Genomic DNA, 25,998 nt, shown 5'->3' with positions numbered 1-25,998 from the left:
GGGGTGGGCTGAGGGCAGCTGGAGGTGCTGGGGGGGAGTGTGGGGGCTGGTTATGCCAAGCAAGAGCCCCCAGGCAGCCGGTCAGTGTTTCTGTAGGTTGCTGAACTGGAGATAAAAGTGATAAAGCTTGAGGAGGAAACAGCTCATAAACCTGTGCCAGCCACTCTGGCCACATGGCACAGCACAGCTCGGAGGACCTCTGCTGGCATAGGCCTGGGGCCACCGTTAGCCCATGGCTAGCCCTGTGCCGCAAAGGGCAAAGCGAGACACCAGAGGACAGTGGTTTGTCCTTTCCAGGCAGGTGGCCAGAGCTGGGGATTCCAGCCCTGGGCCATGCATAAAGCCAGCTATGAAACACGTGAGGCTCAACAGCTTTGCAATGTTTACTCTTGAAAAAATAATTTGATTCAGAATGCGGCAAGCCCTGGGGATGCCCATGCACCCAGCCCTACCATGGCTGCCACCCTGGAGCCTTTACTGGAGGAACAGGGATGGAGAACAGCACCCGGCAGGCCCATCAAGGTGTACTGAGAGGGGGAGGGAAGCTTGGAGCCCACCAGTCAAGTCCTGCTGTTGCTGAGAGCAAGGAGCCACAGCCCCCAGGTCGCTGCAGGGCAGGCAGCAGAGGAGAGAGGAACTTGCATTTAACCATTCCCTACCCATAGGACCACCTTCCCCAGTCCCAGGAGGAAGCCAGGCCTGAGCCCTGCCAGAGAAGGGAGAGGGAGTGCATTCAGTTTCGGGGAGAAGGGACACTGGGCCTCGGGAACAGAGATGCCAAAGAAAGGGCATCACGGTGGAGAGCTGTGGAAGTTACTCCAAAGCAGGGTGCTGGGGATGAGCTGCCTTCCCCAGGAAGAAGCCAAATCCCTCTCCCACGGTGCTGAAAGGACCTGCTTTACCCTGAGGGCCAGCACAGAGAGGCTGGCTGCCCACTGGCAGGGTCCCTGCAAAGGGCAGTACTGGGGTGGCAAAGGGGAGCAGGGCTGAATCTAAGCTTGGTATCACAGCCTAAGGGTGCCACCCTGCACCCTCTTGCTCCCCTCCTGCACCCATCCCACCCCTGCTGCTGGGACAGGCAGGCAAGGGATGGTGGGGGTCAGAGTCCCTGCGGTCATGCCAGAGCTGCGCTGTGTCTACACAGGGCTCGTTTTGGCCAAAGAACAGATTTCCCACATTCACAACTATTCATTCCTATGCTGGGTAAGGTAGGAAGGAGGGGAACAGAGGATGGAGCCAGGGGGACAAGAGACAAGCCTCCCATGACTGCCCCTGCACAGGCTGGGGGCTGCCAGCTCTCCGCGCTGCTTTCCTAACATCCTCCCCTTCCCACAAGCAATAAATAAATAAGTTAGTGTAGTGTAGACCACGATGCTCAGTTCACAGTGAGAAAATGAAGGAAAGAGCCCCTGCGACCACAGGTAAAGGGCTGAGCAGCAAATCCTCCTCCCAAGGGCAAGCCAGAGTGTAGCATCTCTGCCTGAGGCTGGGGGGACCTGGGCAGAGAACAGTTCTCTCGCTGCACGGATGAGACGTGGAGGTGTACTGAGCAAGGGGACTAGGACTGTCCCTGGTGGGTGGGGCGGGCAGGACATTAGTACTGAGTGGCTGAGGGTGCGATGGGGCCCTGGGGTCCTTCCTAAGGCACAGGAGGGGGGGACAGGGACCCCCTCCCTCTCCATGAGGGGTGTACCACAGCAGGAGAGCCAGGCTGTCCATCCTGGCTCAGCTTACAGCTTCCCTGCTAGCAACGTACCATGGTAAGGGTAGGGAGTCAGAAGAAACCCCCGCTGCCTTCAGCAAAAGCTGGGGGTACCTGGCCAGGGATGAGGGACAGACAAGGTACAGTACCACAGGCAAGGACCACGCCAGAGCGCAGCACCCCTCATTCCAGAGGACCTCAGTCCATCTTGCCGCTGCAGCCAGGGAGATGCCCGCTGGCTGCTCCCATCTCGCTCTGCAAGGCACTTTCACCCCCTCTCCCACGACTCGGGGGGCAGGGCTGCTCCCCACAGAGAAGGTGGCTGAGGACAGTCTGAGCTGCGGCACACAGCTTGGTCCACTTCCATCTATCCATCTCCAGGTTCCAGAACTGCAGAGAGAGGAAAAGGACACCTGACTGCCCTCACGCTGGGTATGGGGTGTCCCCTGTGTCCACAGCAAGTTCAGCTACTCTCCGGCATTCCCTTTCGCCTGTGAGCTGGGCTGTACCAGCCCAAGAAGAGAAGCCAGTGTGTGGGCAGATGTCCAGCCCAGCATAGCCTTTCAAGGTGCATCCATCGTGCAGGAGATGGAAGAGATGCTGGAGGATCCCCTCTTTGCCACCAGGCATGGAGCCAGCCAGGCAAGAGTTAATAAATAACACCCAGCTGGTAGGCTGCAGCACCCGACAGAGCATGCTGCCTTCTCAGGACTTGGGGGTCAAAAAGGGAAGCAGAGGTGTTTCTCAAGGCCCTCTCTAGCTCCCTGCTGAGCATCTTCCTCCAGCTTTGCCCAGCCAGGGGACAAAAGGAGCAGCGTTAGTAAAGAGTCTGTTAAAAAAAAAAAAAAAAGTTCCTGGGATGGGGGGGTGGCATATCTACAGGGAAGGACCCTGTCCCATGCAAGGGAGAGGGAGACCACAATAGGGGGCTGGAGGGAGCCCGAGATCTCATTTTGCAGCCTGAAATGGGGAGTTTGTGTCCAGTCACCAGCCTCCGAGAGCTGCTGCCAACTCTGTCTCTGCACCATGGGGGTCTCTGTCTTCCCCCGGTCCCCTTCGCTTCCCAGCTGCCAGCCTCACGTCTGCTCTGCTGCAGCAACCGCTGGCACTGCCACTGCCCCCTCCTCCTTGGCAGGGGGCTCCATGTAGATTGGTGTCACCGACGAGGGCTTCTTGGACCTGCAGGTGAGGAAGCCGGATGGGAGCGGGCAGGGGTGGTGGCTCCCCTCAGCAGCCCAACTCCCAACAGCACTGCCTGGCCTTCCTGGCATGATCTCCTTCCCACCGGGGCGTCCTCCAGCCCTAGGCACGTATCCTGTCCCCCACCACACTGACTGAGAAGTGGGGGTGGTATGCCCCAGAACTGGGCCAGGACAGAAGCAGATTACGCAGTGTACCGGGCAGGGGATGCTGCCATGAGGACAGCGGGGGGAATCACCCAGATTGCTGTGCCCCTGATACTCACGAGTAGGGGGAGGCAGGGACCCCCACCACAAGGAAGTGGTTCTTCTTGCGGAAGAGCCGCCACAGCCCCTTGTGGTTCCCACGGACATCCAGGTCCCAGATGTGGAGGCACTAGGACGGTAGGAAGTGAGGAACAGGCATCAGAGCCTGGGGATGGACACCAGAGCCAGGTGACCCACGGCAAGGAAAGCCGCCAATTCTGCCCTCACTGAAACACAGCGGAGAGGGCTGCACCCCTTGATCGGGGTGGTGCAGGGCAGCACCCCTCCAGCTACCATCAGTGGCAGGAAAGGGGGAACCCGTTCCCATCCCTGCCTCAGGACAGGGGGTTTTGCTCATCACCTCCAGGCGAGGGATGGAAACTACCCAACAAGCTCAGGCCCTGGACTCCCACACAGGGAGGTCATAAAACAGTCTTCTTCACTGAGCCAAGCATCTGCCCTGGATGACCCAGCGCCTTCTGTAAACACCAAGAGCTTTAACATCACCCAAGGACACCAAGAATCCATTTGCTGAGCTGCAGCCATGCCACAGACAAACCCAGGAACAACAGCCAGACATTTCTCAGCGATGCTGAAATCAGCACAGGGCTGCGGATGGGCCATGTTGAGGGGCCTCACCTTGGCAAGCTGAGTCCAGGTGGTGAAATCTGCTTCTTGCTCCATCTTGATGAACATGACATAGACCCTGCCTTCGGTGTCGGGCACGAAGGAGTCCTCACAGGGGTTCTTGCGGTGGTCCAGGACTTCAGCCTCACTGTGGAAACAGAAAAGGGAGTGAGAGGGGACCCTATCTCCTCCCCATTCCCACTGCAGAGTACTTCAGACAGGCAAGCAGTAGCTGGGGCTGCCAGAGCCACCACCCTTTCTTCTGTCCTGGTTTGTCCACCCAGTGTGCCCTGTGGTCTCCCAGCCTTCCCGCAGGCACTTACCCCAGGAGCCGATGAATTTCAGTCTCGTAGGCATCCTTCCTCAAGCTGTTGGAGGAGGAGAAAACACAGAGATCAGGGCGCAGTTAGACAGTCTGATAAGCAGGGAACGTCCCAAGATGATCCGTATTTAAGACTGCCCCAGCGTAACACTAAAAGGCAGGCTGGAACCAACGCAGGACAGGGACTGCCACGCATCCTGGAGGACGTGGCAGCAAAACTGTGACCCTTCAACACGTCCATCAGAAGCACAGGGCCACTGAACCCACCCTTACAAAGACCACTGCAAGGATTCCCCAGCAGAGGCCAATGTGCTGGGGCCGGGGGTCATGGCTGTTGTTCCAGAAGGGAGGGAGTTGTCCCCAGCACAAGGGAACAAGGGTCAGGTCAAGCAACTGTTTCATCCAGATCTCATTCTGACCAGCACTCACCTCTCCACATTTTTCAGCTGGACATTTGGAACAGTGTTGAACTTGTGCTTCTTGAAATAGGCTTCCTGGGAAGAAGGGAGAGGGGAGGGAAGGAGAACCGTGTTTAGTCATGAGTCAGCAGGACCTGGAGGTCACGTCAAGCATCCTTGTTACCTGGATAGGTGGCTGAGTCAGAGCTCGGCTCCAGGACGGGGCTTAGGGGCTGAGAGAGGTCACTCACATGAAAGTAGCCGTTCATGTTGAGCCCCACGATGCCAAAGTGGTAGGAGCGCGAGATGTCAGGGATGATGCACTCCCGGCCCTTCCGCTGCTCGGGCATCCGCATCCACATGTCCCAGTCCCAGAGCTGGGGAGGGAAACTGCCACTCACACTCAAGTTTGAGGACATGATTTGTTAGTGTAGCCATCAAGGGACCTTTCTGGCCACCCACACCAGCTCTAGCCCCTTTGGCTCCAGGTTGCCTGGGCTGTTCCAGCCAGCTCTGTGGCTGGTTACATCATCCTCAAGTTACCGTCTGTCCCAAATCCATTCGGCTTTGGCAACCTTCCCAAAACAAGCTCAGGGAGAGACATGGCCCCTCCAAAAGCTGTACCCACAGGGACTGGGTGATGATCAGGGACTGCCGATGGGCAGAGATGGGGGTGCAGAAGGCAGGGTCGCTCTAGGGTACTCACCTTCTCAGGGGTTGGCCACTTTGGCTCCAGCTCATCCTTGTACAGGCTCTTCCGGAGCACCCAGCCCAGACCTGGCATGGTCTCCACACGGTACAGGAGCGAAGGGTCCTCAGCTGTGTGCTCATAGCCCTGCAATGTCACAGGGAAAATTCAGCACCCTGAATGTACCCCTATTGCACTAAAAAGGGAGGCATCTTGCTCCACTGAAGCTCTTGGCACAGGGAGCAGGGGACAGCCACTGGGAAGCACATGGCAGGGACACGACGGCTATTGGCAGGGGCACTTCTGAAGAGTGTAGGGCTGGGGAGACAGACCCACTTAGGATGATAGTCGGGGGGGCACCCTCTTTAAAGACAGAACTTGGACCCCAGCCTGACATAGGAACAACACAGGGCAGAGGCATCCCGGCTCCACCATCCTTCCCTGACCCACCTGGTCATTCCAAGCCGAGATGCAGTATAGGCTCTCATCCTCCTCCAGAAGGTGTATCGACTGGCTCAGAAAGCTGAGGGAAGAGTTGCCCAGTCCCTGGTCAAACATCCCTCCCACACACAAACCAAGGCAAATTTTCCACCAAGAGATGAGCCACGCCCCAACTGCTGGGACTGTTCAACCCATCTCTTGGGTTATAAGTCTGACATAGCGGATGCTGGTGTGAGATCAGGGGACGAGCACCCAAACAAGCTAAGCTGCATCTCACTATGGGAAAGGGACATTGTCTCCTGCTCCGTCAAAAGTCTCTCCTCCTTAAGAAGAGAAGCCCTATCAGACACTGTCCCTGTCCTCTTGCACAGGGCAGCCCCAACCATATGTGTATATAATGCATCAACGTCCCCAAAAAGCAAACCAGAAGAGACCTCAGACCCCAAAGTCACCCTGCACTGAGGGCCAGGACAGTGGACTCAAGATTTTCTGCAGGCAGAGCTCAGTTATGGCTGTTGCCTGGGGGCTGCTCAGCCTTGGATAAGCGAGCGACACAGCACGGCAAGGATCTGGCCTCTCGTGAGAAGCCAGAGAGCTTCTAGAAAATGCCCCACCCAAACAGGGACCTACAGCTTTACCTGAAGAAGTCAACAGAAATATCAAGGTCTTCCTCCAGAACCACGGCGAATTTAGCATCCTGTAGGGGCAAGGATAACTTCAGAAGGATGGAGAGGAACAGGACAGAGCAGAGACACCAAGCAAGTGTCCCCTGCCTGTGCTGTTCCCTGCCCCAGAGGATTGATTCCAGCTCCTGTGAGATGGGGGTCACAGATGTCACCCTCCCAGGGAACCCTGTGCTGCCTGGCTCCCCAAGGGCGAGCAGCTAGACAGAGCACAGGCAGAGGTCTCACTCACCGGGAACAGGTTGAAGGTTGCAGTCAGGCTGGCTTTGTAGTGCTACAAGAAACGACAGATCATTGCCTGCGTTAGCATCAACCTGGCATAGATGCGAGGCTATGTCTGTCTCCCCCTCGGATGCCATCCCAGGTCCCAGGACGTAACTCTCCCAGGACTTGGGAAAGGTCTCTCACCTGGGAAACCCTGGCATTTTTAATGCTAATGGGAGTGTGCTGGATTCCCGAGAGGCCAAACAGCTCCACGACATCCATTGGCTCCTGCAATGGAAAGGTACAAAGCTCACCAAATGTGTGGGTCTGGATACATTCTCCCCATCCTCTGCCACTGTCAGCTCCCTGGGACAAGAATACGCCTGTGGGATCCCCTGTATGTGGCTGTCCTCTTAGGGGCAACTGAGGCTTGAAATGATGCTGTGCTGTAGGCCCTGCAGCGAGGAACTCCAAACCCTCTTGGCCCTTCAGCCCTTACGTACTGTCATAAGTTTCTGTAAGTCCCGCTAGTTTGCAGACCCAAAGTTGTATCCAAGAATATCTGAGAGGCCCCGAATTCCCAGTCCCCCACTGACAATGCAGAAAGAAAAAGGGTATAGCCAGGAACACTTCCTAGCTGCTTCATGTCAGGACCACAACTAACTTAATCTTCCCTCACAGTTGCCAAGAAAGGGACGTCTCTGACCAAGCACATCTGTACTGGGGTCAGAAGTAATCCGTATTTGGGCTGACACGTCTCTGCTCCAAAAAGACCCCACCAAGGCCTTCTCCATCCTCTTGCTGTCCATCTCACCTCATAGCCACAGAACAGAGAAGGAGCCCCCATTGCACCAACCATTCCTCCTTTCCCTGGCATCCACCACGACAGCACAAGCATCCAGGCTGCCCCCTCGTAGCTGAGGGATGCTGCTCCTGTTGCCATGGTAATAGATGCTGCTATCTTTAACCGCTCTAATGTGCTGCAGTAAAAGCCTGCATAAACAAACCAGTTCCCCCAGCCCCACAACCTGGCAGTGGTGAGAGAGGCCCGCAAGGGAGCGAGCCTGTTCCCTTCCGCACCTCCATCACAAGGCAACCAGACAATACCTCATGGGCTGCTGCAGGGACAAGGGACAGCAAGCTCCTGAGACCTACAAAGATCCCACATGCCTGTCCTGGAGAACAGCCTGCTACCAGAGAGCCAGAGCTTGCAGTGGGATCCTCCAAGATTTTATAATGTTGAGCTGATGGGAAGATCTTTGTGCTCTAAAGGGCCAGTGCATCCCTTCCCAGCCTCAGCTTTCATGAGCCTTAGGAAAACAGACCATTTTGGCTCTCTTCACCTCTTACTGAGTGGAACTGGACAGACACAGCTGGACTGGTTTGTTCTGCTTCACGTAAGGGAGTTGGACAGGCAGTATTACAGCCAGACCCTGCTCAAGGGCTGGCAATACTCATCAAGCGAGAAAAAAGGGGATGGGGAGAGCCCAGCACGACCACCTCATTCCTGCACACCAGCCCCTTTCTGACATGGGAGTGTCAACCCTGGGCTTTGGAGAAGGCCGAGGCAGCTTTATCCACACCCATGACTTGGCTAAGCTGACTGACTTTGTGTAGGAGAGCATGAGGAGCAGTGTGACCCACAGCATGAGGAAGGGCCAAGGGGCTCATAGCCTGCCCCCCACCAAGGAGTGGGCCAACACCACATACTCTCAGCTGAGGGACCAAGAACCTGGCCACAGGGACCTCCGGGGGTGCTCTCACCTCGTAGTACCCGTCGATGAACACCGTGATCATTTGTGGATTGACGCCCTGAGCCGACAGCAAGGAGCGCAGCATTCTGGGGAGAGATGGAGGGGCCTGAGCGCAGCACAGCCCCAGCGGGCCCAGGCCGTTCAGCAGAGGGGTATGGATCCCTTGGGGTGGGGGAAAGTGTGCACAGTTAGGGAACAGGATCTACTATCCCCAGGATCTTCCCCTTCCCGTGGCCAAGGACCCCAGCAGTTGTCCAAGCAGGTCCGCCCATGTCACTCGTGCAACCCCAGGAGGAAACTGGAACCTGCCAGCAGGACAAAAGGGAGGTCCTGGGCCATGCCTGGTCTTAGGGCACAGAACAGAGAAGCCACGTCCCCTAGGAGTGCTTACCTGTACAGGTAATTGGGGCGGTTCCCTGCAATAACAGCTACAGGCACATCAAAGACTTTATTGTCTTTGAGCTGGAAAAGAAAAGTGTGTGTGAGTGGGGCTGGGGGAGGTCACACCAAGCCAAATGATTCTATGCCACTGGGAGCAGGATCCAAGGGGTAGGGACTGGCCTCACTCTATGCAGAGCTGCATAGAACTTCCCCTTGGCTCAGGACCACACTGACCAACCAGGACTCCACTCAGCACTGGTGGAGACCCTGTGAGCTCCCCTCCTTCACCCCACCTCAGACCCAGCTTCCAAATCCCAGGTTGCATCCACCTAGAGACCTTTGTCCAAACTCTTCAGTACTGTGCCCAAAGACCACGTTAGCTCCTCCTTCTCCAGATGTACACACTCTGCTGCTTTTACACTGATGCCCCTAAAGCCACGGTAACCTGGCAGCTCAGGGCAGACGCAGGGCAAGGGAACTCCTCTTCCCCTGCATGACCTGACCACGTGTATTCACGTTACCTTTGTAGGGGCTAAGAGCTTGCCCAGGGGCAGTCCGCTCCACTCAGCTGGTGCTTAAGGACAGGGCTCTGCATCTGAGCTGCAAATACACCTGGTCCAGCCCAGCCCGGCCCTCTGGGAGCATTCCCTGAATACTCTGCCTCTGCACTCACGGGATCAGGGTTGAACTCAATGGGTGTGGGGTCTTTGCAGCTGCAGACGCTGCCATAACCTTCTACTTTGCTGCAGAACCTCTTCCGGCGGCGGTTCAGCTCTGTGTCGGGCCAATGGCACTCAGCATCTGGAGGCATCAAGGAGAAAACAGACCACTCACCCCCACGGCCTCACCTTGTGTGCTCCAGACTACACTGCCACACGCATGGCTCTCCCTAGACTCAGCCATCACCAAGCCAGTCCTTATTACTCTGAACAAGCAACACTTGTGGATGCCAGATATAACCACAGGAGCTATTCAGAAGCCGTCCCCACCATATGGCCTCTCTGAGCAGCAAAGGCCCATGTTCAAGGCCAGCAGTCAGAAAAGATTGGACCAGGCCTGGTTTGGAGAGGTGACAAACGGCCAGACCATCTCCCTGCTTTCCCAGCCCCACTTTTTCCCAACCACGACCATGCCTGGAATTGTCACAGAAGCAAGAAGAAGGGAAGCTGGCCCCATTTTAAAAGTTACAATCCCCATCTCAAACAGCCTTAAATCCATCCTGTGACCTTGCTAACAGACCCACGGCTTTGACTCAAAACGTCAAGGGCAGCAGGCAGACACGTCCCAGAGATACCTGGCACTGCAGAGCAGACCTTACTTCCTACCTTCCACAGATGTCAGATGAACTTCTGTCTTCAGCAGTACGGGGTCACCCCACGTTGAGAGGGCGGGCGACTTGGCATGCTTCTCCCCATACACTTCCCCTGGAGCAGGGACAGAGGGTCAGGACTGTCTGGAAGGGCCCATCCCTCCTATGTCAGGGCATGAGCAGGGGCTGTAGCTCAAGGTGGCAGCTTGACACCTTTCCCATTGGCCTCTGGCAAGCTGCTGAAGGGGTGTGCTCTGCCTCCATCCCCTCCCCCACCCCCAGGAACAGAGTTGCCACTCTCTGTAACTTGTTCCCTGCTTATACGGTGTGTTGGGGATGTCTTCATGTGGCTTCTCCCAAAAAAACAGGAGCCATGAACCCTCTCCCAGCCTGTGCAAGACTCACCTCCCTTCTTCCCCACAAATGTCCACATGTCTCTCCAGCTCAGGAATGGTGCAACTTGGCTCCCCAGGCTTTTCAGGACATTCTTGGCTGTGTCCTTGAGGTGAAAGGAGCCTTCATCCTGGAACAAAGCACAACCCTGCAGCTGAGGTCTGGCTCCTGATGCAGACAAGGAGAGTCTCCCAAAGAGGTACAGGGGCCACTCCTACCCTTGAACCAGCTGAACCAGAAACCTTCAAGAGCATATTCCTAAGGTCTCTGTGCTACTAAACCTCTTGATGGCTTCATCATAACCCACAGGGAGGTCAGAGGAGTTGCAGACTCCTGTTTCCTTGAGACCAAATTGTTCTCAAGCAGGGCCATGTGTTCAACAACACTTTACATAGCTAAACCTGGAACTCTGAAGCAGTCCAGAGCCCCCTGTAAAGCCTAGAACTGGGACCCAGAAAGGTCCCACCACATACTTAAGTTTCCTCCTGGCCATTCTCCACCTAACCTCTTGTTTGTTGCTGCAGCCTCTGACACATCTGCTTTTTGCTCTCCTGCCTTACTGGACAAACAGTAGTATCTGTAGTAACACGAGGGAGTAAGAGGACAAGGGAAGTGATCCAGGCAGGGAGAGATAGCCCAGTGGGGATGTGACACAGCCCTGGGAATGTCCGATGATATTCAGGAGGCAACTGCCCAGATGAGCTTTAGGGCATCCTGACTCAAGGTGACTTTTTCTTTTGATGCCAAGGCCACATACCTTAATGGTGAAGATCAGGATCCGGCCCCGGGCGACCATGTTGAGGAAAAGTACCATGGCTTCATCTTCATGGGGAGAATAGGTGTCAAAGACCCTCTTGGCCATCACATGACCCTGTTTGGTATTCAAACGTCAGATGCATCTTAAATGCTACGTGGCCAGGACATGCAGAATTATGGAAATCTGTCCTGGAAGCCTCAGTCCCTAAGCAACACAATGAGTTATTTTTCTGGTATGTCAGGGAGTTAGGCCTCAGGCAAGCGCAGCCCTTGGGCCTTCATCCATGACATGAAGTGCACTGAGGTTCATGGGACAGCATTACCCAACCTCACAACTCCTCTCCTGCCTGCTCCCCAAGCACAGCTAGGCAAGGACAAGGAAATACTGCAGGGACTCTCTGGGTGACCAGATCGTGCTCTGGAAACTACAGACAAATAAGCATTTGGGGACTTCCCTCCTGGCTGCCCTTTGCCTCACGCACCCAACAGTTAAAAAGCAACGACAAACACTGTCCAGTAAGAAAGACAAACGTGGACACATGGGGATGTTTTACCGTAGCCTGATTTAAGACAATGACATGGATCCCTCTTCCCTGCTCCCGAGCCTCATCTTCCAGGACCTGCAAGTGGAGAAGCGATGAGAACCATACACCGAGACCTCTTATTCCCTGCCCATTCAGCACAATAAAGCTCCCAAACAATAGGCAAGTCTCTCTCCTGTGACACTTTGGCTTTGTTCATGGCAGTGACGGATGCCAGAGCAGAAGACAATGTGGGACAATCCTCCAGAGTCCTGCAGGCAGAAGGGGGGATCCACTCCTGACCTTCTTGCTAGCCACTGAAGTGCTCTCACCATCCACTGCTTGAGGCTTCACCCATTCAGCTCTATCCGTCCTCTGCCCACATGGACAGCCAGCACACGTCACTTACCGTCGTCCCATCCACAGCCACATAGACCTTCGACCGGCTGGAGTACACCTCAACATCCAAGACCTTCTTGTTGCTGACAGGGTGCCTAGGGACCTCCACATTCAGCATCTCATCATCTACAGGGAAGAAATGCCCAGTCTCAACCAGCCAAGGCACCTCTAGTTTGTCCCTGCTTGGTGATACCCCTGCCGAGCCTCCAGACGGTCATGCCCACCAGGCACCCCAGCCCAACAAGCCATGTGTCAGAATCCACAGGGATGGCAGGTAAGGGAAATACAAAATGACAACAGGTCTGGTTCCAGCTATCCCAAGACAGACCTCTGCAGCCATATGTGCTGAAGCCTTGAGCAGACGGACCAGGAATGGGAACAGCCTTTTCTATTCATTTTTGCTAAACCCACATGCACAGACCTGTCTTTCATGTTGTAGCTGGTCACAAGTTTGCCCTGACTTATAGAAATTACTCCTCCCCCCCCGCCCCCAGTTTCCTCGTTTTCAAAAACAGGCAAGATGCTGCCCCTCACCGTAGTCCTGTGCAGATTCCTCTTCCTCCTCATAAGCAGCTCTTCTGGTGTCCAAGATCAGCTTGATGTTCACAATTACAGTCACAAGCAGGAAGAGGACAGCACCTGTCTGCAATGCAGGACACTTCGCGTTAGCAGCCTGTAACAACCCCAAGATCAGCGCACCTCCTTGGCAGAGGCTGCAGGGCACCCCAAGCAGATCTTGGAAGGGATGATAAGCATCTGTCATTTCCCCTGTTTTCTTCTGGGGAAAGGCAAAGAGAAGGAAATAGAGGTGACGGAGTTTTAGGGTATTTCACCAGCTTTCATCAGCTGGAGAGCACTGACTTCTTGATACATGAGAATTAACCCACTTCCAATGTATCCCTGCTTCCAGATCCACAAGCAGATTCCTGCTAAAATATTGCATCAAGGTTGAGGGTTTCTGCAGGCAAAGGGTTTGGTAATTCAGAGTTACAACTCCCACAGTAACCTTAACTTCCACCTCTTCTGCAGCATCACTGCTCTTGTCCCCTGAATACCCTGAATATGTCCTCTGGTTGCAGAGGGAGAGACAGGAGATGCTGCACGACTAAAGCAAGGCAAAGGGAAGAAGCTGAGGTCTGACTTCAGGAAACCGCACTGTGCCACAGGCTGCAGGGAACAGCCCGCAGCCTTACTGTCTGCAGCAAACTTCAAGGCAACATATGTGGATGCCAACAGAGGGCTACGGCAAGGTCCCGGAGCTATGGAACATGGGAACCCCCAGTGTGACCACCACCACTGTCCACAGCCTTGTTTCTCCCAGATCAAGAGGAGGGAGAAAAGAATACAAAATTTCTACAAGCACCTGTATTTTCTTTAATGCATATCTTGCTCCTCTCTTCCTCAATTTCAGTCTTCTTCCTGGTATTTGGACCCAGTGTAAAGCAGAAACTACTATACCAAGACAGAGCCACACAGGAAGACTTGGACCACAAACATCCTGTGCTGGGAAATAATCCACCTGCAGGTGTAAGCTGCAAAAGCACATCTGGCCACAGCTAAGAGGATGGTCTTAGAGCTGCAATGCTGCCCTGGGATGTAGAATTGAAAGACAAGATCTTAGCTGAAGCAACTTGTCTTTGCTTGACCCAGGGAGCTCTGTAACCCAGGGCCCAGGTGCTTCTTCATGGTAGAAAGGTCACAGCAGCATGTGGTGGCCATGGGGCTCTGCATGGGGACAAAGTCCCTGCCCAGTAGCTACAGCCCTGCCCTCAGCTCCAGCAGGGAGCCCAAAAACTGCCCTCGACAGTCATGCAGCGAGGGGAGGTTTTGTTGTTGGATGTAAGACACAAAGCCCTGAGCAGCTATTACCCGCAAAGCTAAAACCACTGCAGGGCTCCACCATCAGCCTCCATGTGAGGAGGGTCCATCCTGCTCACAGCAGAGCCACCACAGAGGCCCAAATCTGACTGCTACGTGCTGCTGACAGATTCATCCCATGGCCCAAAAGCGCTGGACCCTTGACCCAGGCACACTTTGGACATACTAGATGTTTTCAGTTTTGGCCACGCAAGCTCAGGGTCCTACTAATCTCCACATAGCATCCCAGGACTCAGTGTGAACATGTCACTGCAACCAAGGGAGAGGACGGGAGAGACTGGTGGGCCAGATTTACCAGGTCCAATGCCAAGCCCCAAGCACTCCAGAGGATGCAGGACTAAGCAGTCTCCTTCCCCAGGGAGCCCTTGCAAGTCTTCATCCCCCCAGGCACATGCAAAACCCTCCCCTGCTCCCTCCCACACCAACCAACTGCCAGATTCCACAAGCTCTGCTCATCTCAGGAACAGTCTCTTTTCCACAGCTGTGTCACGGGGGGGGGGGGGGGGGGGGGGGCAAACTTGTCCTTAAGCCCCCAGACACCCCTCAGCATGCTGGCTCTGCCAAGGATTAGCCATTTTACAGCACAAGCAAGCAGGCCTGTGGCTTTCCCAGACACCAGCTGCCCCTGGGGCACGCGATCCTGTTACCCAGCCCTATTTTCTCTGTCCACCTGTTGTGCCTTGTACCAGGCTTGGTTTGCAGACTAAACATGGCAAGGATGCTTTCCCACTGCAGGCTGAGCCCTGAAGCACTCAGCATGGGTCCAGAACCAGGAGGGGAGGAACCGGTCTGGTTTCTAGCTGAAAGCCTCCCAAGGACACCTGGGTAATTGTCCCTTGTTCCATAGCCACCTAACAGGACCACTTGCAGCTGGAAGGAGCTGCTAGGTGTGGCAGAACCTTCCATGCATGAGCACAAAGCCACTGAAGGTAAATTTTGGGGGGAAAAGTTATGCTTCCCCAGCCCATCAGATCACCCAGACTGCCAGCAGACCCACTTCCATCCACGCAGCTGCTCCACAAGCTCACAAATCCTGCAGATTATCCTTCCTAATCCACCGCAGGCCTGTGGGTGACTCACCTGGCACAGCTTCCGCAGTGCGCGCTGGTTCATCAGCTTGTACTTCCAGGCAAGGTACCAGCTCCGCTTCTTGTGGGGCTTGATGGCAGGGTTGGGTTTCCACTCGTCCATAGTCACAGGGGCTGGCACAGGGGCAGCTGTGTGGGACAGGGGTCAGGATGCGTGCTGCTCCACTCTCGTGTCCATCGGGTCTCCCTGCCAGGATGGGATGGGCACAGGATGAGGGAGGTGAGCGCCTTCAAACTCTCCTCAGCAAAGACAGGGCCTGGCACAAGCAGTGGCCACGAACGGCGCTCACATACCACAAGCAAAAGCCCCACAGAGCCCCCCCACCTTACAGCACCCCTTGCCCTGCAGGGAGCAATCCAGGAGGCCAGGCTTCACTGGAGGACTGTAAGCAGGGCGATGGGAAGCCCTTGAACCCAGCGAGGGGCTCTGCTCCAGGCCAACCCCTTAGCGAGGCTGCTGCAGTGTGGTGGGCCCACTCCCACACTCTGGAAAAGTGGCCAAAAGGCACAAGCTGGTGATGGGGCCCAGACGGGCAGGCGTTACTGAGATGCCATCGCTGGTGATCTCTGCCTGCGGGGTCCCTGCTAGGGAGAGGCACCCTCCCCGCCTGCAGCGGAGGAGCCATGAAGCAGCTCCGTCACCCCTAGCGAGGATGCAGCTAGCCACTACCCACGGGGACCAGAGCTGAGCCACAGTCCGCCTGGAGACGCCGGCACCCCTGGGGCAAGGAGGCTCTGCCCAGGTGAGGCCAGGCTCCCTGCTGGGAGTGACCTGCTGGGCCTGGGTGCGGAGGCCCGGCAGGGCCAGGGGCCTGGCTGGAGCACAGCCCCCCGCGGCGGGGCCAGGTCGGGTGGGGAGCCCGCAGCAGCCGCCTGGGGCCGGGGGGAGGCCTGGGGAGCGCAGAGCCCTCGGGGCAGGGCGGCGGGACCTGGCAGTGCCGGAGGACGGGTAGCGTAGAGGGACCCAGGGACCCGGGGGGAGGGGGGGCTGCGGGGAGGGGGGACGGGAGGGACCCAGGCGCTCCGGGCGGGGCGGGGAAGGCAAAGCCAGGCACCAAGGGCGGAGGCGGCAAGGAGCGACAGCGGGGTGGGCCCGGGCGCTTCGGGACCGCGGAGAGCCCGGGGGGGCCGGGAGCCGGGCGGCGCGGCCCGGAGTGTGTGTGCCGGCCGCGCTACTCACGGTCCGTGCGGGGAAGCTGAGGCTGGGGCGGGGCAGGCCGGGGCGGGGCGGGCAGGGGCCGGGCCGGGCCGGGCCGAGCAGGGCAGGGCCGGGCCGAGCAGGGCAGGGCAGGGCCGGGCCGAGCAGGGCAGGGCAGGGCCGGGCCCGGCGGTGCCGCCGCCGCCGCCCCGCGAAGCCTCAGCGCTAGCGGGGCCGCGCCGCTTCCGGCGCCGCAGAGACGCCGCGGGGGGGCGGGGCCAGCGCCGGCCCCGCCCCGGGCCCCGCCCCCCCGCGCCGCTCTGCGCTCCCCGGCGGACCTCGCTGGTGCGCAGCCCCCCCCCGGCGGCGGCAGCGGCGGCGGCCGGGTGCGGGCAGGTGGAGCGGGGGCGGGGCTGGGGGCGGGGCCGGCGCGGCGGGGCGGGGCCGGGTCTCGGGCCGGGGTGACAGCGCGGCCGCCGCCCCGGCGCCGCCGCCCCACCCGCATGGAGGGCGGCGGGGAGGCGCTGCCCGCCGACCTGCGGGAGCTGGCCAGCAAGGTGGGACGGCGGCCGCCCGCCGGGCTGCTGCGGGGGCTGCGGGCCGAGACCGCCCCCGCGCCGCCCGCACCGCCCGCGCCGCCCGCACCGGCCCACGGCGCCCGCCCGCCGCTCGCCGACCGCCCGCCGCTCGCCGACCGCCTCCGGGCGCTCCGCCTCGAGCTGGTGAGTCCCGCGGCGCCGGGGGGGCACCGCCTGCCGCCCCCCGGTAGCTGCCCCCCGCCGCCCCCGGGGTAATTGCGTGTCCCCCGGGTGCCTGCTTGCCGCCCCCCCGTAGCAGCCCCCAGTAGTGCCCTGCGCTCCGTCTGCATTCTGGGGGACACCCCCCCCTTTTGCTCCTCCCTGCACAGGTTAACAGCCCGCAGCTCATACCCCCCCTCCGGGCTTTCCGTGTCCGCAGCAGCCCCCCGGCGGCCCCCCGGCCCCCTCCGTCCTGCCCCCTTCACCCCGCGCACCCCCAGGCGCTGGCTCCGGCGGGACCGGGCTGTCCCCGGGATCAGGATTCAGGGCGGGGACCTTCGCCAAGGGCACGGTGGCGGGTGTCCCCGTCCATCCGTCCGTCCGTGCCCCCCCCACCTCCCGGGTGTCACTCCCAGGGTGACAAGGCACAGGCAGTGCTGGGAGCTTTCCCGGGGTTCGCTTCCTGCTGGGGCCTCTCCAGTGGCTAGTAAAGGGTTGGGCTCCGGGGGCAGCCCTTCCCGGGGACCGGGGGGTGCCGGTGGCAGCCTTCTCGCCTCCTCTGTTCGTGGAGGAGCAAATGCCGGCGGTGCCTGCGCCTCTGGGAAACGTGGCGAGATTGGGCAATGGGTTCAAGTGCTGCTGGGGGAAGGGACTCTCCCACGCACACACACGCCGAGTGGGCGGGAATGAGCAGCGTTTCCCTCGGGAAACAGCCTGAATACCCCCGCATCCCTGCCCGCCGCCCATGGAGCTGCGCCTGCCCAGCCAGAGCCACCCGCACCGACGCGTTGCCCCGTTCAATATTGGTGTAAATCGTTGGTGTAAAAGCTTCCACCCTCCCTCCGACCGAGGAGAGGGTCGGTGGCTCGGAGGAGGGGGACGCAGCCGTGCGGTTTGCCCTGCCCGGGTGCCGGCAGGTTCAGCCCTCGCTCTGCAAGGTCTGGCTTTGGCCGGGTGTTATCCACCTCGGCTCGGAAGGGCTTTTCCTTTCTCTGCCCTGGCTCTTCTCACCAGCCAGCGAAGAATGGGCTGCTCTAAAGCATTTGACCTTGGCAGGGACAAGGCACAGGAGGAGAAAAGCTGGGAACCCCGATAGGAGGGGGTTCCTCATTTTTCTCTGCTTTGTGCAACTATCAGAGATGCCAGGGGAGCCACCCCAAAAGCAGAGTGTATGAGAACACTCCCCGCTTTCCGTATCATCTGCTGGAAAGAGTTGGCCATGGATTTGCTGCTACTTCAGGCCAGTTTGACCCCCACTGTTAACCCCTCACACCCAGGTCAGCAGCCTGGAAATGGCACCCGAGTGCCCCAAACCCAGCACAGGGCTCCCCCTGTTTCCCCATCCCTGTGAACAGGGACCAGAATTCCCCTCCCAGCAGCAGAGACCAGCAAACACAGTGCTCAGAGGAGAAGCTGGCCTGGGAGTGAGTGGTGGGAGGAGAAGATGGCAAATTCCCACTCTTGCCTCCTGGTCCGAGGAGGATGTTTTGTCCCTAGGGCTCAGTGCCTTGAAGGGAGAAGGTGCCTGCAGGCTTCCTGCATGCTGGGGAGGGGAGCAAGACTGTACCCCCCTCTGGGGGGGGATGCTCTGTCCCCTCTGCCTGCCTCTAGAGAGCGTGAGGAGGAGTGTGGCTGTTCCTGATATGAGGTTGACATGGTGTACCCATCACTGCACCTGGAGGAACATAGAGAGCAACTGGACCTAGGTTTCCTCCTATGTAACCTTGGCTTGCTGGAGAGGGAGTTTCTGGGGGTGCAACAGTGGGGGTCAAACTGGCCTGAAGTAGCAGCAAATCTGTGGCCAACTATTTCCAGCGAATGATACAGAAAGCGGGGAGTGTTCCCACACACTCTGCTTTTGGGGTGGCTCCCCTGGCATCTCTGATAGCCACAGTTGCATGAAGCAGAGAAAAATCAGGAACCCCCTCCTATTGGGGTTCCCAGCCTTTCTCCTCCCGTGCCTTGTCCCTGCCAAGGCCAAATGCTTTAGCAGTGCGTGCAGAAAAATCCGTTGTAGGCAGTTTTTGAAATAACTTGCCTAGAAAGGAAGTTTCTGCACTTCGAAGCTGGCTGCTGCCCCAGTCCGGGCACTTCACTGTTATTTTTTTATTTAAATCCAGCTTGAGGAGCGTGGGGAGGGAATGGGGGGTTGGTGTGGGGTCTCTACAAATTTCCCCTCCCCCTTTGTGTTTTGTGTGTCCTCTGGACTGAGAGGTGTCACATGCCAAAACCCTGACTGGAGTTTTCCCAGGCTTCTTCTTTGGATGCTTTTATTGCTGCACACGCTGTGGGACTGGAGACAGAGGTCTTGAGAGACCAGCAGGTCACTCATGGGCGGGCGGGTGACTCCGAGGGTACCGGATGCTGGGGACTGGGCACTGTGCTTAGAAATGATCCCGGGGGATCGTGTGGATTTCCGTCACAGCTTGCTGGTGCTGGGGACAGGGTGTGTTCATGAATGAGTCCATGGCCATCAGCAGCTCCCAGGATGCCTGTACCTGTCCTGCAATGGGTTTCTCTCCCTCACCTCACATTGCCACTTTATTCCCTTTCCTGGCAAAATATTTGCGTCCTGTACAGGGGAAATCCAGTGGCTTTCAGCGGCCAGTATCACACAGACAGGAATGTCTTGGCACGCGGGGCTTTCCATTAGGAAAACAGATGTTTCTGCAGCAACTGAAGTTTTGCAATGAGCTTCCCTGGGCTCGGAGGGGCAGGAGCTGCCGAGGCGAGTGGTGTGATCAGCAATGCCTGTGTCCCCCCACCCCGCTCTCCCCTGTTTCGGGAGTGATTTGTGTCTCAGGCTCCAAATCCTGCTGCATCACATTGTCACCAGGCTTGGATCAGATCCTAGAAGAGGGGAAGTAAATGTAGGACGGGACCTGACCGAAACAGCCCAGGGAGGCGCTGACAGTCCAGCCCGACCCTTGCCCTGAGCAATGCCCCTGCCTGGTCCTCTTGCCCTGCCAGCAGCCTCCCAGGGCTTGGGGAATGCTCTGGGCTCAGATCTAGACCCAGGGCCTCCAGTTCCTTGCTTACCTCTGTCCCTACATGAGACAGTGACATAAGTGCCCTGGATTTATTTCCCCCAGGGTGGCGGCGGCTGGTGGGTGCCGTAAGTCATTGGTCCCCAACAGCTGTGTCCCTGGGTCTTGGACAGGATCCCCTGGTATGGTTCCCTGCAAGGTGTTCCCCCATGCCATGCTGTTCATCAAGCAACTCAGGAGACCTGCAGCCACCGTGGTGACACCTCTGCCAGGGAGGGCTGGGACTCGGGGTGGCCCTTGGCCACCTGGGTCACCTTGGTCTCCCAAAAACCCCGCACTCTCTGTCTCCCCACCAGGCCTACCTGCGAGCAGTCGACGTGAAGATCCTGCAGCAGCTGGTGGTGGTGAACGAGGGCATTGAGGCAGTGAAGTGGCTGCTGGAGGAGAGGAGCACCCTGACCAGCCGCTGCAGCAGCCTTGCCAGCAGCCAGTACAGCCTGGTGGAGAGCCAGGCGGCCTCGCGGCGGGGCAGCTGGGACAGCCTGCAGGACCCCAACGACAGGCTGGACAGCATCTCTGTTGGTAGCTACCTGGACACCTTGGCCGATGACATGGATGAGTATTCCCAAAACGCCACTGAAACTGCTGTTGCATCCACACCAGGCAGAGCCCTGGTCAGGGCAGAGCAGGACTGGGTCAGGATCGACCCCGAGAGGGGTCTTGCAAAGCAAGAGAAGGGCAAAGCGGAGCACGAGTGGCCCCATGTGGACCTCTCCCCACCCAGGCTGCCTCAGGATCACCGGTTTGCTAAGGAGCCCCAGGTGGCCAACGGGTATTTGGGCCAGCAGCCCTCCTCTCTGGAACCAGACAGAGACACCAAATTGCCATCGGGGGCCAGGGAGAGGCTGGGGAAGGGGAACCTGGGTGGGAAGGCTTGGAAAGCTGAGGCTGACTTCGAGAACTGCAAACTCAACAGCAAACTGCACGTGGAGTACGATGCCCACTGGCGCTGGCTCCAGTCTCAGGATGATGTGACATTCTTGTAGCCTGTGGCTTCACCTTCCCACTCCAGCTGTCCCAACTGCGCGCTCAGCTTCAGTTGTCTCTTCTTGGGAGAGCTGGGGTGGCTGGAGAGAAGGGGGGCAGGCTGGCTTGATGGTATTGCATTGTTCCCCCCATCAGTGTTTGGTGATACAGCCCTAAGGGATGGGATGCCTGCCCTGTGGCAAATTTCTGGGAGAGGTGGGATGAGGTGGGTCCCTGTAAATCTAATCTTTTGTTCTGGGGTGATGCTTGCAGGTGGCTAGTTACTCCTGTGTTGTCCTTGGTGTTGGTGGCAGGGAAGGGTGGGTGAGGAAACCTGGGACAGTGGGACTCCTGGGACCTCTCCCCTCAAATTCTCATTCTCCTGTCTGCAAGCACTTCCCCCAAGCTGGCTACCCAGAGAGGACGGGAGATGCTGCTATACAGCCACAGCTCAGTGGCACCAGCATTCGAGGTGCGGGGCGGGACCATCAGCAGGGCATCCCTGTAGGATGTGCTCATTTCCATCATCATCTTCAAGGCCAGTGTCCATCCAAGGTAGAGTCGACGTGGAGTACCTGGGATGTGACCGCAGCATGTGGTGGCAGCTAAGCCCCCCCTCCCTGAGGTGAAGCCTTGCCTGCTTTAAATGCCTCTGCGAAGCCGATCTGAAGCCTGATCAGGGAGGTCGCTGTAGCTGCTTCTGTTGGGCTGGGGATCCTTTGCCTGCCCTCTGGGGGAAGGATGACGGTGCAGACTTCCCTCCCCGATGTGATTACATGAGAGGGGCAAAGCACTGGGTGGGAGACGGAGATCCAGTTCTCCCAGTTTGTTTCTGGACTGTCTTCCACCTTGGGACCAGGTCCTGCAATAAACCCTGGGCTGTGGTGGAAGTACAGGCAGCCTGATGGAGCCTGTGGGGTTCCGACTCAGAAAGGCTCTTGCTTTCCCCTGGCGCAGTGTGATGGGGGTGAGAGCTGGCATCTCCATCTGTGTGATGAGTGGTGTCAGGTCTCTGCTTCCTACCAGCGACCAGAAACGTGAGCCTCCTCTGTCGGGGTGGATTTGCAGCAACCTGCACTGGAGACATCTCCTCTGTCCTTTTAGCCTTGGCTTCTGCCTGTGCCTTTTACTGTCTGTCCACCATACCTCCCAGCACACCCTTTGCTGGCTTGTAGAGCATGGCTTGCAGCTGGAGCTGTGCGAGAGCTTGGGCAGGACCTGCTGCCTTCACCAGATGATGCAAGGAAGGACCTGAGTATCCTGCAACCACCTGCTTCAAGGAGAGGGGCTCTTCCACATGTGTGGACAAGCCTGGAGGGTCTTGGCTTCACAACCCATGGGTGCATCCGTCCCTAGCCAAGTGCTGTGACAGCTTTGCTCTTGCCACAGCGCTGTTGTTCCTCTGCCTGCCTGGGTGGCAGCCTGGCTCTTTCTTTGCTGGGGTGGGTGGTGGGAGTGGGGACAACATCTGATGTCCATGGGAAGTGAAGAGAGAGGGAAGGCCTGGCTGTGACTCTTTCTAGATACGAGATGTGGCCTGGCTGTGGTTGGGTGCACAACAGGTTCAGCTTTCTGTCTCTCAAGCAGCATCTTCAGTGGAAACTACCCTCTGTGCCGAGACCCCCGAGCACCTTCCCTTCCCCTGCAGATCCTTAGGGCTTGCCCAGATGGACATGGAAAGCAGGACAATGTCCAAAATTCCTGGAGATGGCACCTGCTGAGGACTTGAGGGAATCCCAACAAACCAGAACCGGGTTGCCCTATGCGAGCATCCCATCTGCCTGCCCTGGAGCAGCCATGCTTGGCTGCGAGCAGCTCGTGGCTCCCTGTGCTCTGCTGCTGCTGCTGAGCCACCATGTCCCCCAAGGCTGGCTGTTCCCCGCTTTCCTTCTAGCCCTGCATGCGATGAATCAGCTGAGGGTCCCTGGGGGAGACAGGGTAAGTCCTCCAGTACTGTTAAAATCATTCTCAACAAAAAATAGCTGACTTAATAAATGGTAGTGTTTCTCCCAGGCCACATGTCAATGCTTTGCCGAGCTTACGGGGTTTTCTAGTGGAAGGGGAGAGGCTCTGGGCTGAAACACCCTGGAGCCTGTGGCAGCTCTGCAGGCAGGGCAGGTTTAGCCCCGGTCCCAAAACAGGCACAGACCACATGTCCAGGGATCTGTCCCTTCTCACATCAGGGTGGTGACACATAAAGTCACGCTTCCCGAAGCAGCTGGGTACCAGAGTGTGTCTGCCAGGAGCGAGGAGTCTGATGTGACTGGCTCTCTGGGCAATGGGGCATATTGAGCTTGGCTGAACTATGTCTCCAGCTACAGCAACTTTATCCTTCCTGTCCCAGATTTCCAAGGAAGATCTTTCCAGGTGTTTGCCAGCCCTGTTAGCCCTGTCTCTGTTTGCTTCCCTTGTTCTGCAGCTGCAGCCTTGGCTCCTGTGGCCTCCTCCACCGGGATGTGCAGGGGGGGTCTGGGTGTAGGACAGACTTAATTCCAGCCCAGCAGCCACAGCTCTCATTTCAGGCTGTTGGGATTTGCTCCTGGGTGGGTCCCTTAAAACCACTGGAGCCGGTGCTCATGCAAACTTCAGTCTTTCCAAAGCAAACGAAAGTGGATTATCCAGCCCTACCATCCCAGCCTCAGCGTCCCCTCTAGCTCCTGGCTTTGAAACTGTGAGCTTTTGCAGATGGAGAGGTGGATGCTGCCGCCAGCAGGACTCCGCAGGATTTCCCCATTTTCTGCTGGGCTGAGGTAAAAAAATAAAATAATATGAAGAAAATCTTAGAAACAAAATGCCCAGCCCATTCCCCGTCCAAACTTAGACCCCAGTGGTCAGACAGCTCTGTATCGCTGCAGATGAGTCCTTGCTGGGGCTCCCCTGGGCATGGACTCTTTGGCTTAGCTTACAGGAGCCTAAGTTCCCCATAGCCCCGAAATCTGTGTATCCCCCAAATCCCATCTGCAGGGCATGGATGAGGTTTTCCTGCCATCCCCTGTCCTGTCTCTGGGCTGCCTGGACGAGGAGTCACCCACCGCAGGGCTTTGCCCAGGCTTATGCAGAGCCCAGCCCACCCTGGGGAAAACCCAGGGACCTCCGTCTTGCTGAAAGGTGGGTGCAGCAGCGGGGTGCAGAGCACGCATGGATGGGAAGCAGGCCACAGCACAGACCTGCAGCCTCTCCTGGCCACTGCCCAGGGAGGAGCTTCCAGGCCCTACCTGCTGATGCCCTTGGGCTGTTCTTGGGCTGCTCCGCGCTGGTATCAGGTAAGAAAACAAGCAGATAAAGCAAGCAGGATCCCAGCTGGTGCCAGAAAACACCCACCTCTGTTACAATAAAAACACCAGCAAGCAATTTTTTTTTTTTTTTTAAGATATACACAGAGATTAGACTGCCTTAACGAGGCAGTAAAACACTTCAATAGCTCCCCTTGCTAGTTATTAAAAAGTCCCTTGGGCTTTCCCCTCCCTGAATGCAGCTTGGCTCTGAAAAAGCCTGTTCCCGGAGCGTTGCAGCCATTTAAGCAATTTATGTTAGTTCTTGCGGGGAGGCAGCATGAAAATAACTTTTTCCTGGGGTGGGGAGAACCTGGTCCCCATGGTCGGAGGGGATGTGGCATCCAGCCCCTCTGCCAACGACCGTGGCCTTTGGTCTGGTGGCCCTGTTGCCACACACAGTGCCATGGGCTTGCTGGCGTGGGGTGCATGGCTGTGGGGTGACCAGGGAAGCGGATGCAGGGGATGTGTGGGTGCAAGCACAGCCTGTGAGGCTGGATCCTGGCACCCCCACCCTTCTCGGGGCTGGGGTGGGGATGCTCCCTGTTGTCCTTTGTACCCTTCCCTGTGCACTGCGCAGGGATCAGATGCTGGGAGGAAAACTGTCCATTAATGCTGCTTGGGGCTGCTCTAAAATGTGCCCTTTGGGCTGTGCACAGGCTTGTCTCAAGGCTTGTCTCAGACCTCTCCACTACAGCCCTGCCTCTGGCACCCACTGCTGAGATGGAAAAGGTAAGAAAAGGTCCAGATAAAGCCAGTGTAACCCAGGGCTGACGGCATCCCGCCCACTGGTTCCCCCGAGCTGAGCACAGGCTGCTTTGAAGGGTGACCTGCCTGAAAATCAATCCCCTCGAGAGAAATTTTCCAGCCAGAGCAGTGCAATGAAGTGACCCAGACAGCAGTGGCAGTGGGAGGTTGTCCCCCAGGCCACCTCACCCCAGCCCCTGGGGAAAGGTGAGCCCATGCACCCCACGGTTTGCTGTAACCCTTACTGGGGAGCAGTGCTGCAAGCAGAGCCTGGGACTTGCACAGCCTGACCCATTGCAGACAGTGTGGGGCAGGAGAGGCCAACAAATGGGGTCTGCCTGTCCTCTTTTGGCAGTGGGGATGGTCTCCTGGGCAAGGCTGAAATGATGGTGCCAGTTGGGGCAGAGTGGTGATCCCATCCATCCCCAGGGAAAGCCCCATGACACCAAACCCACCTCCAATTCAGGACTGCATCCAGTCCTGGTCCTGGGGGACATTGACACCCAGGTTGGCCCCATCATCCAGCTCTCCTCTGGCCAGGCCCTCTCACCCAACCCACTCCCCATGCCCTGCCTAGCAGCCCCCAGTACTGGGGTTAAACCAGCCCAGTGGAGGGTTCCTGTGTCTGGAGTTTCAAGCTTTTCCTTCCCACTGCCCCAGGGTGACCAGTTTCCTCCAGGTTTTGTACAAATAGCAGCTGAGGAGAAGGCAGAGGTGTCCCTCAGTGCCCATCTTCTAAGGAAGGGTGTGCTTGCAGCGTGTGCTCAACCTCTACTACACACTGGAGAAGACACACCAGGCAGGGGATGCTCCGATTGCCCAGGGTGGCTTAGGCACCGAGCAGGAGTCTCATGGTAGCAATGTCCTGCCTCCTCCCCATCTGTGGGACCCCCTGAGATCCCCCCTGAGTCTGCTCTTGGTGACAGTGGCTATGGGACTGGGAGGCTGGCGAACACAGGGACAGAGCTGGAGCACGAGCCAGGAGCAAGCTGAGCCTTTGGGAAAAGCATTCCTGGGCTGTTCCCTGCCCTGGCTGGCAGCTGGCCAGGCCTTTGCTTTGGAGACTAATCCTCCCGTTTTCGAGCTTCCCAGCTCTCCTTGG

At 57.8% G+C, this 25,998-nt stretch overlaps 2 protein-coding genes across 2 annotated transcripts; one reads left to right on the top strand and one right to left on the bottom strand.

Annotated features, from left to right (window-relative positions):
- Positions 1-359: 359 nt before the first annotated feature.
- On the bottom strand, positions 360-16,264 carry POMGNT1 (protein O-linked mannose N-acetylglucosaminyltransferase 1 (beta 1,2-)). The gene is made up of 22 exons (XM_037404596.1): positions 16,170-16,264; positions 14,982-15,176; positions 12,558-12,666; positions 12,034-12,149; positions 11,658-11,723; positions 11,105-11,218; positions 10,360-10,477; positions 9,971-10,069; positions 9,319-9,446; positions 8,656-8,726; positions 8,275-8,350; positions 6,715-6,798; positions 6,539-6,580; positions 6,262-6,320; positions 5,633-5,705; positions 5,201-5,329; positions 4,746-4,871; positions 4,526-4,590; positions 4,098-4,142; positions 3,787-3,922; positions 3,168-3,277; positions 360-2,881 (listed from the first exon to the last, which is right to left on the bottom strand). The coding sequence occupies exons 2-22, from the start codon at positions 15,090-15,092 to the stop codon at positions 2,779-2,781; spliced, it is 1,980 nt and encodes a 659-aa protein (XP_037260493.1). The 5' UTR covers positions 15,093-15,176; positions 16,170-16,264; the 3' UTR covers positions 360-2,778.
- A 298-nt stretch (positions 16,265-16,562) lies between these two features.
- LURAP1 (leucine rich adaptor protein 1) lies at positions 16,563-22,891 on the top strand. The gene is made up of 2 exons (XM_037404679.1): positions 16,563-16,849; positions 20,208-22,891. The coding sequence occupies exons 1-2, from the start codon at positions 16,631-16,633 to the stop codon at positions 20,895-20,897; spliced, it is 909 nt and encodes a 302-aa protein (XP_037260576.1). The 5' UTR covers positions 16,563-16,630; the 3' UTR covers positions 20,898-22,891.
- The last annotated feature ends 3,107 nt before the right edge of the window (positions 22,892-25,998 follow it).

The sequence above is a fragment of the Falco rusticolus genome, chromosome 11 (assembly GCF_015220075.1).
Source record: "Falco rusticolus isolate bFalRus1 chromosome 11, bFalRus1.pri, whole genome shotgun sequence".
NCBI classification, from domain to species: Eukaryota; Metazoa; Chordata; class Aves; order Falconiformes; family Falconidae; genus Falco; species Falco rusticolus.
Note: the sequence above shows the minus strand (reverse complement) of the source record. Positions and strands in the feature narration are given on the sequence as shown.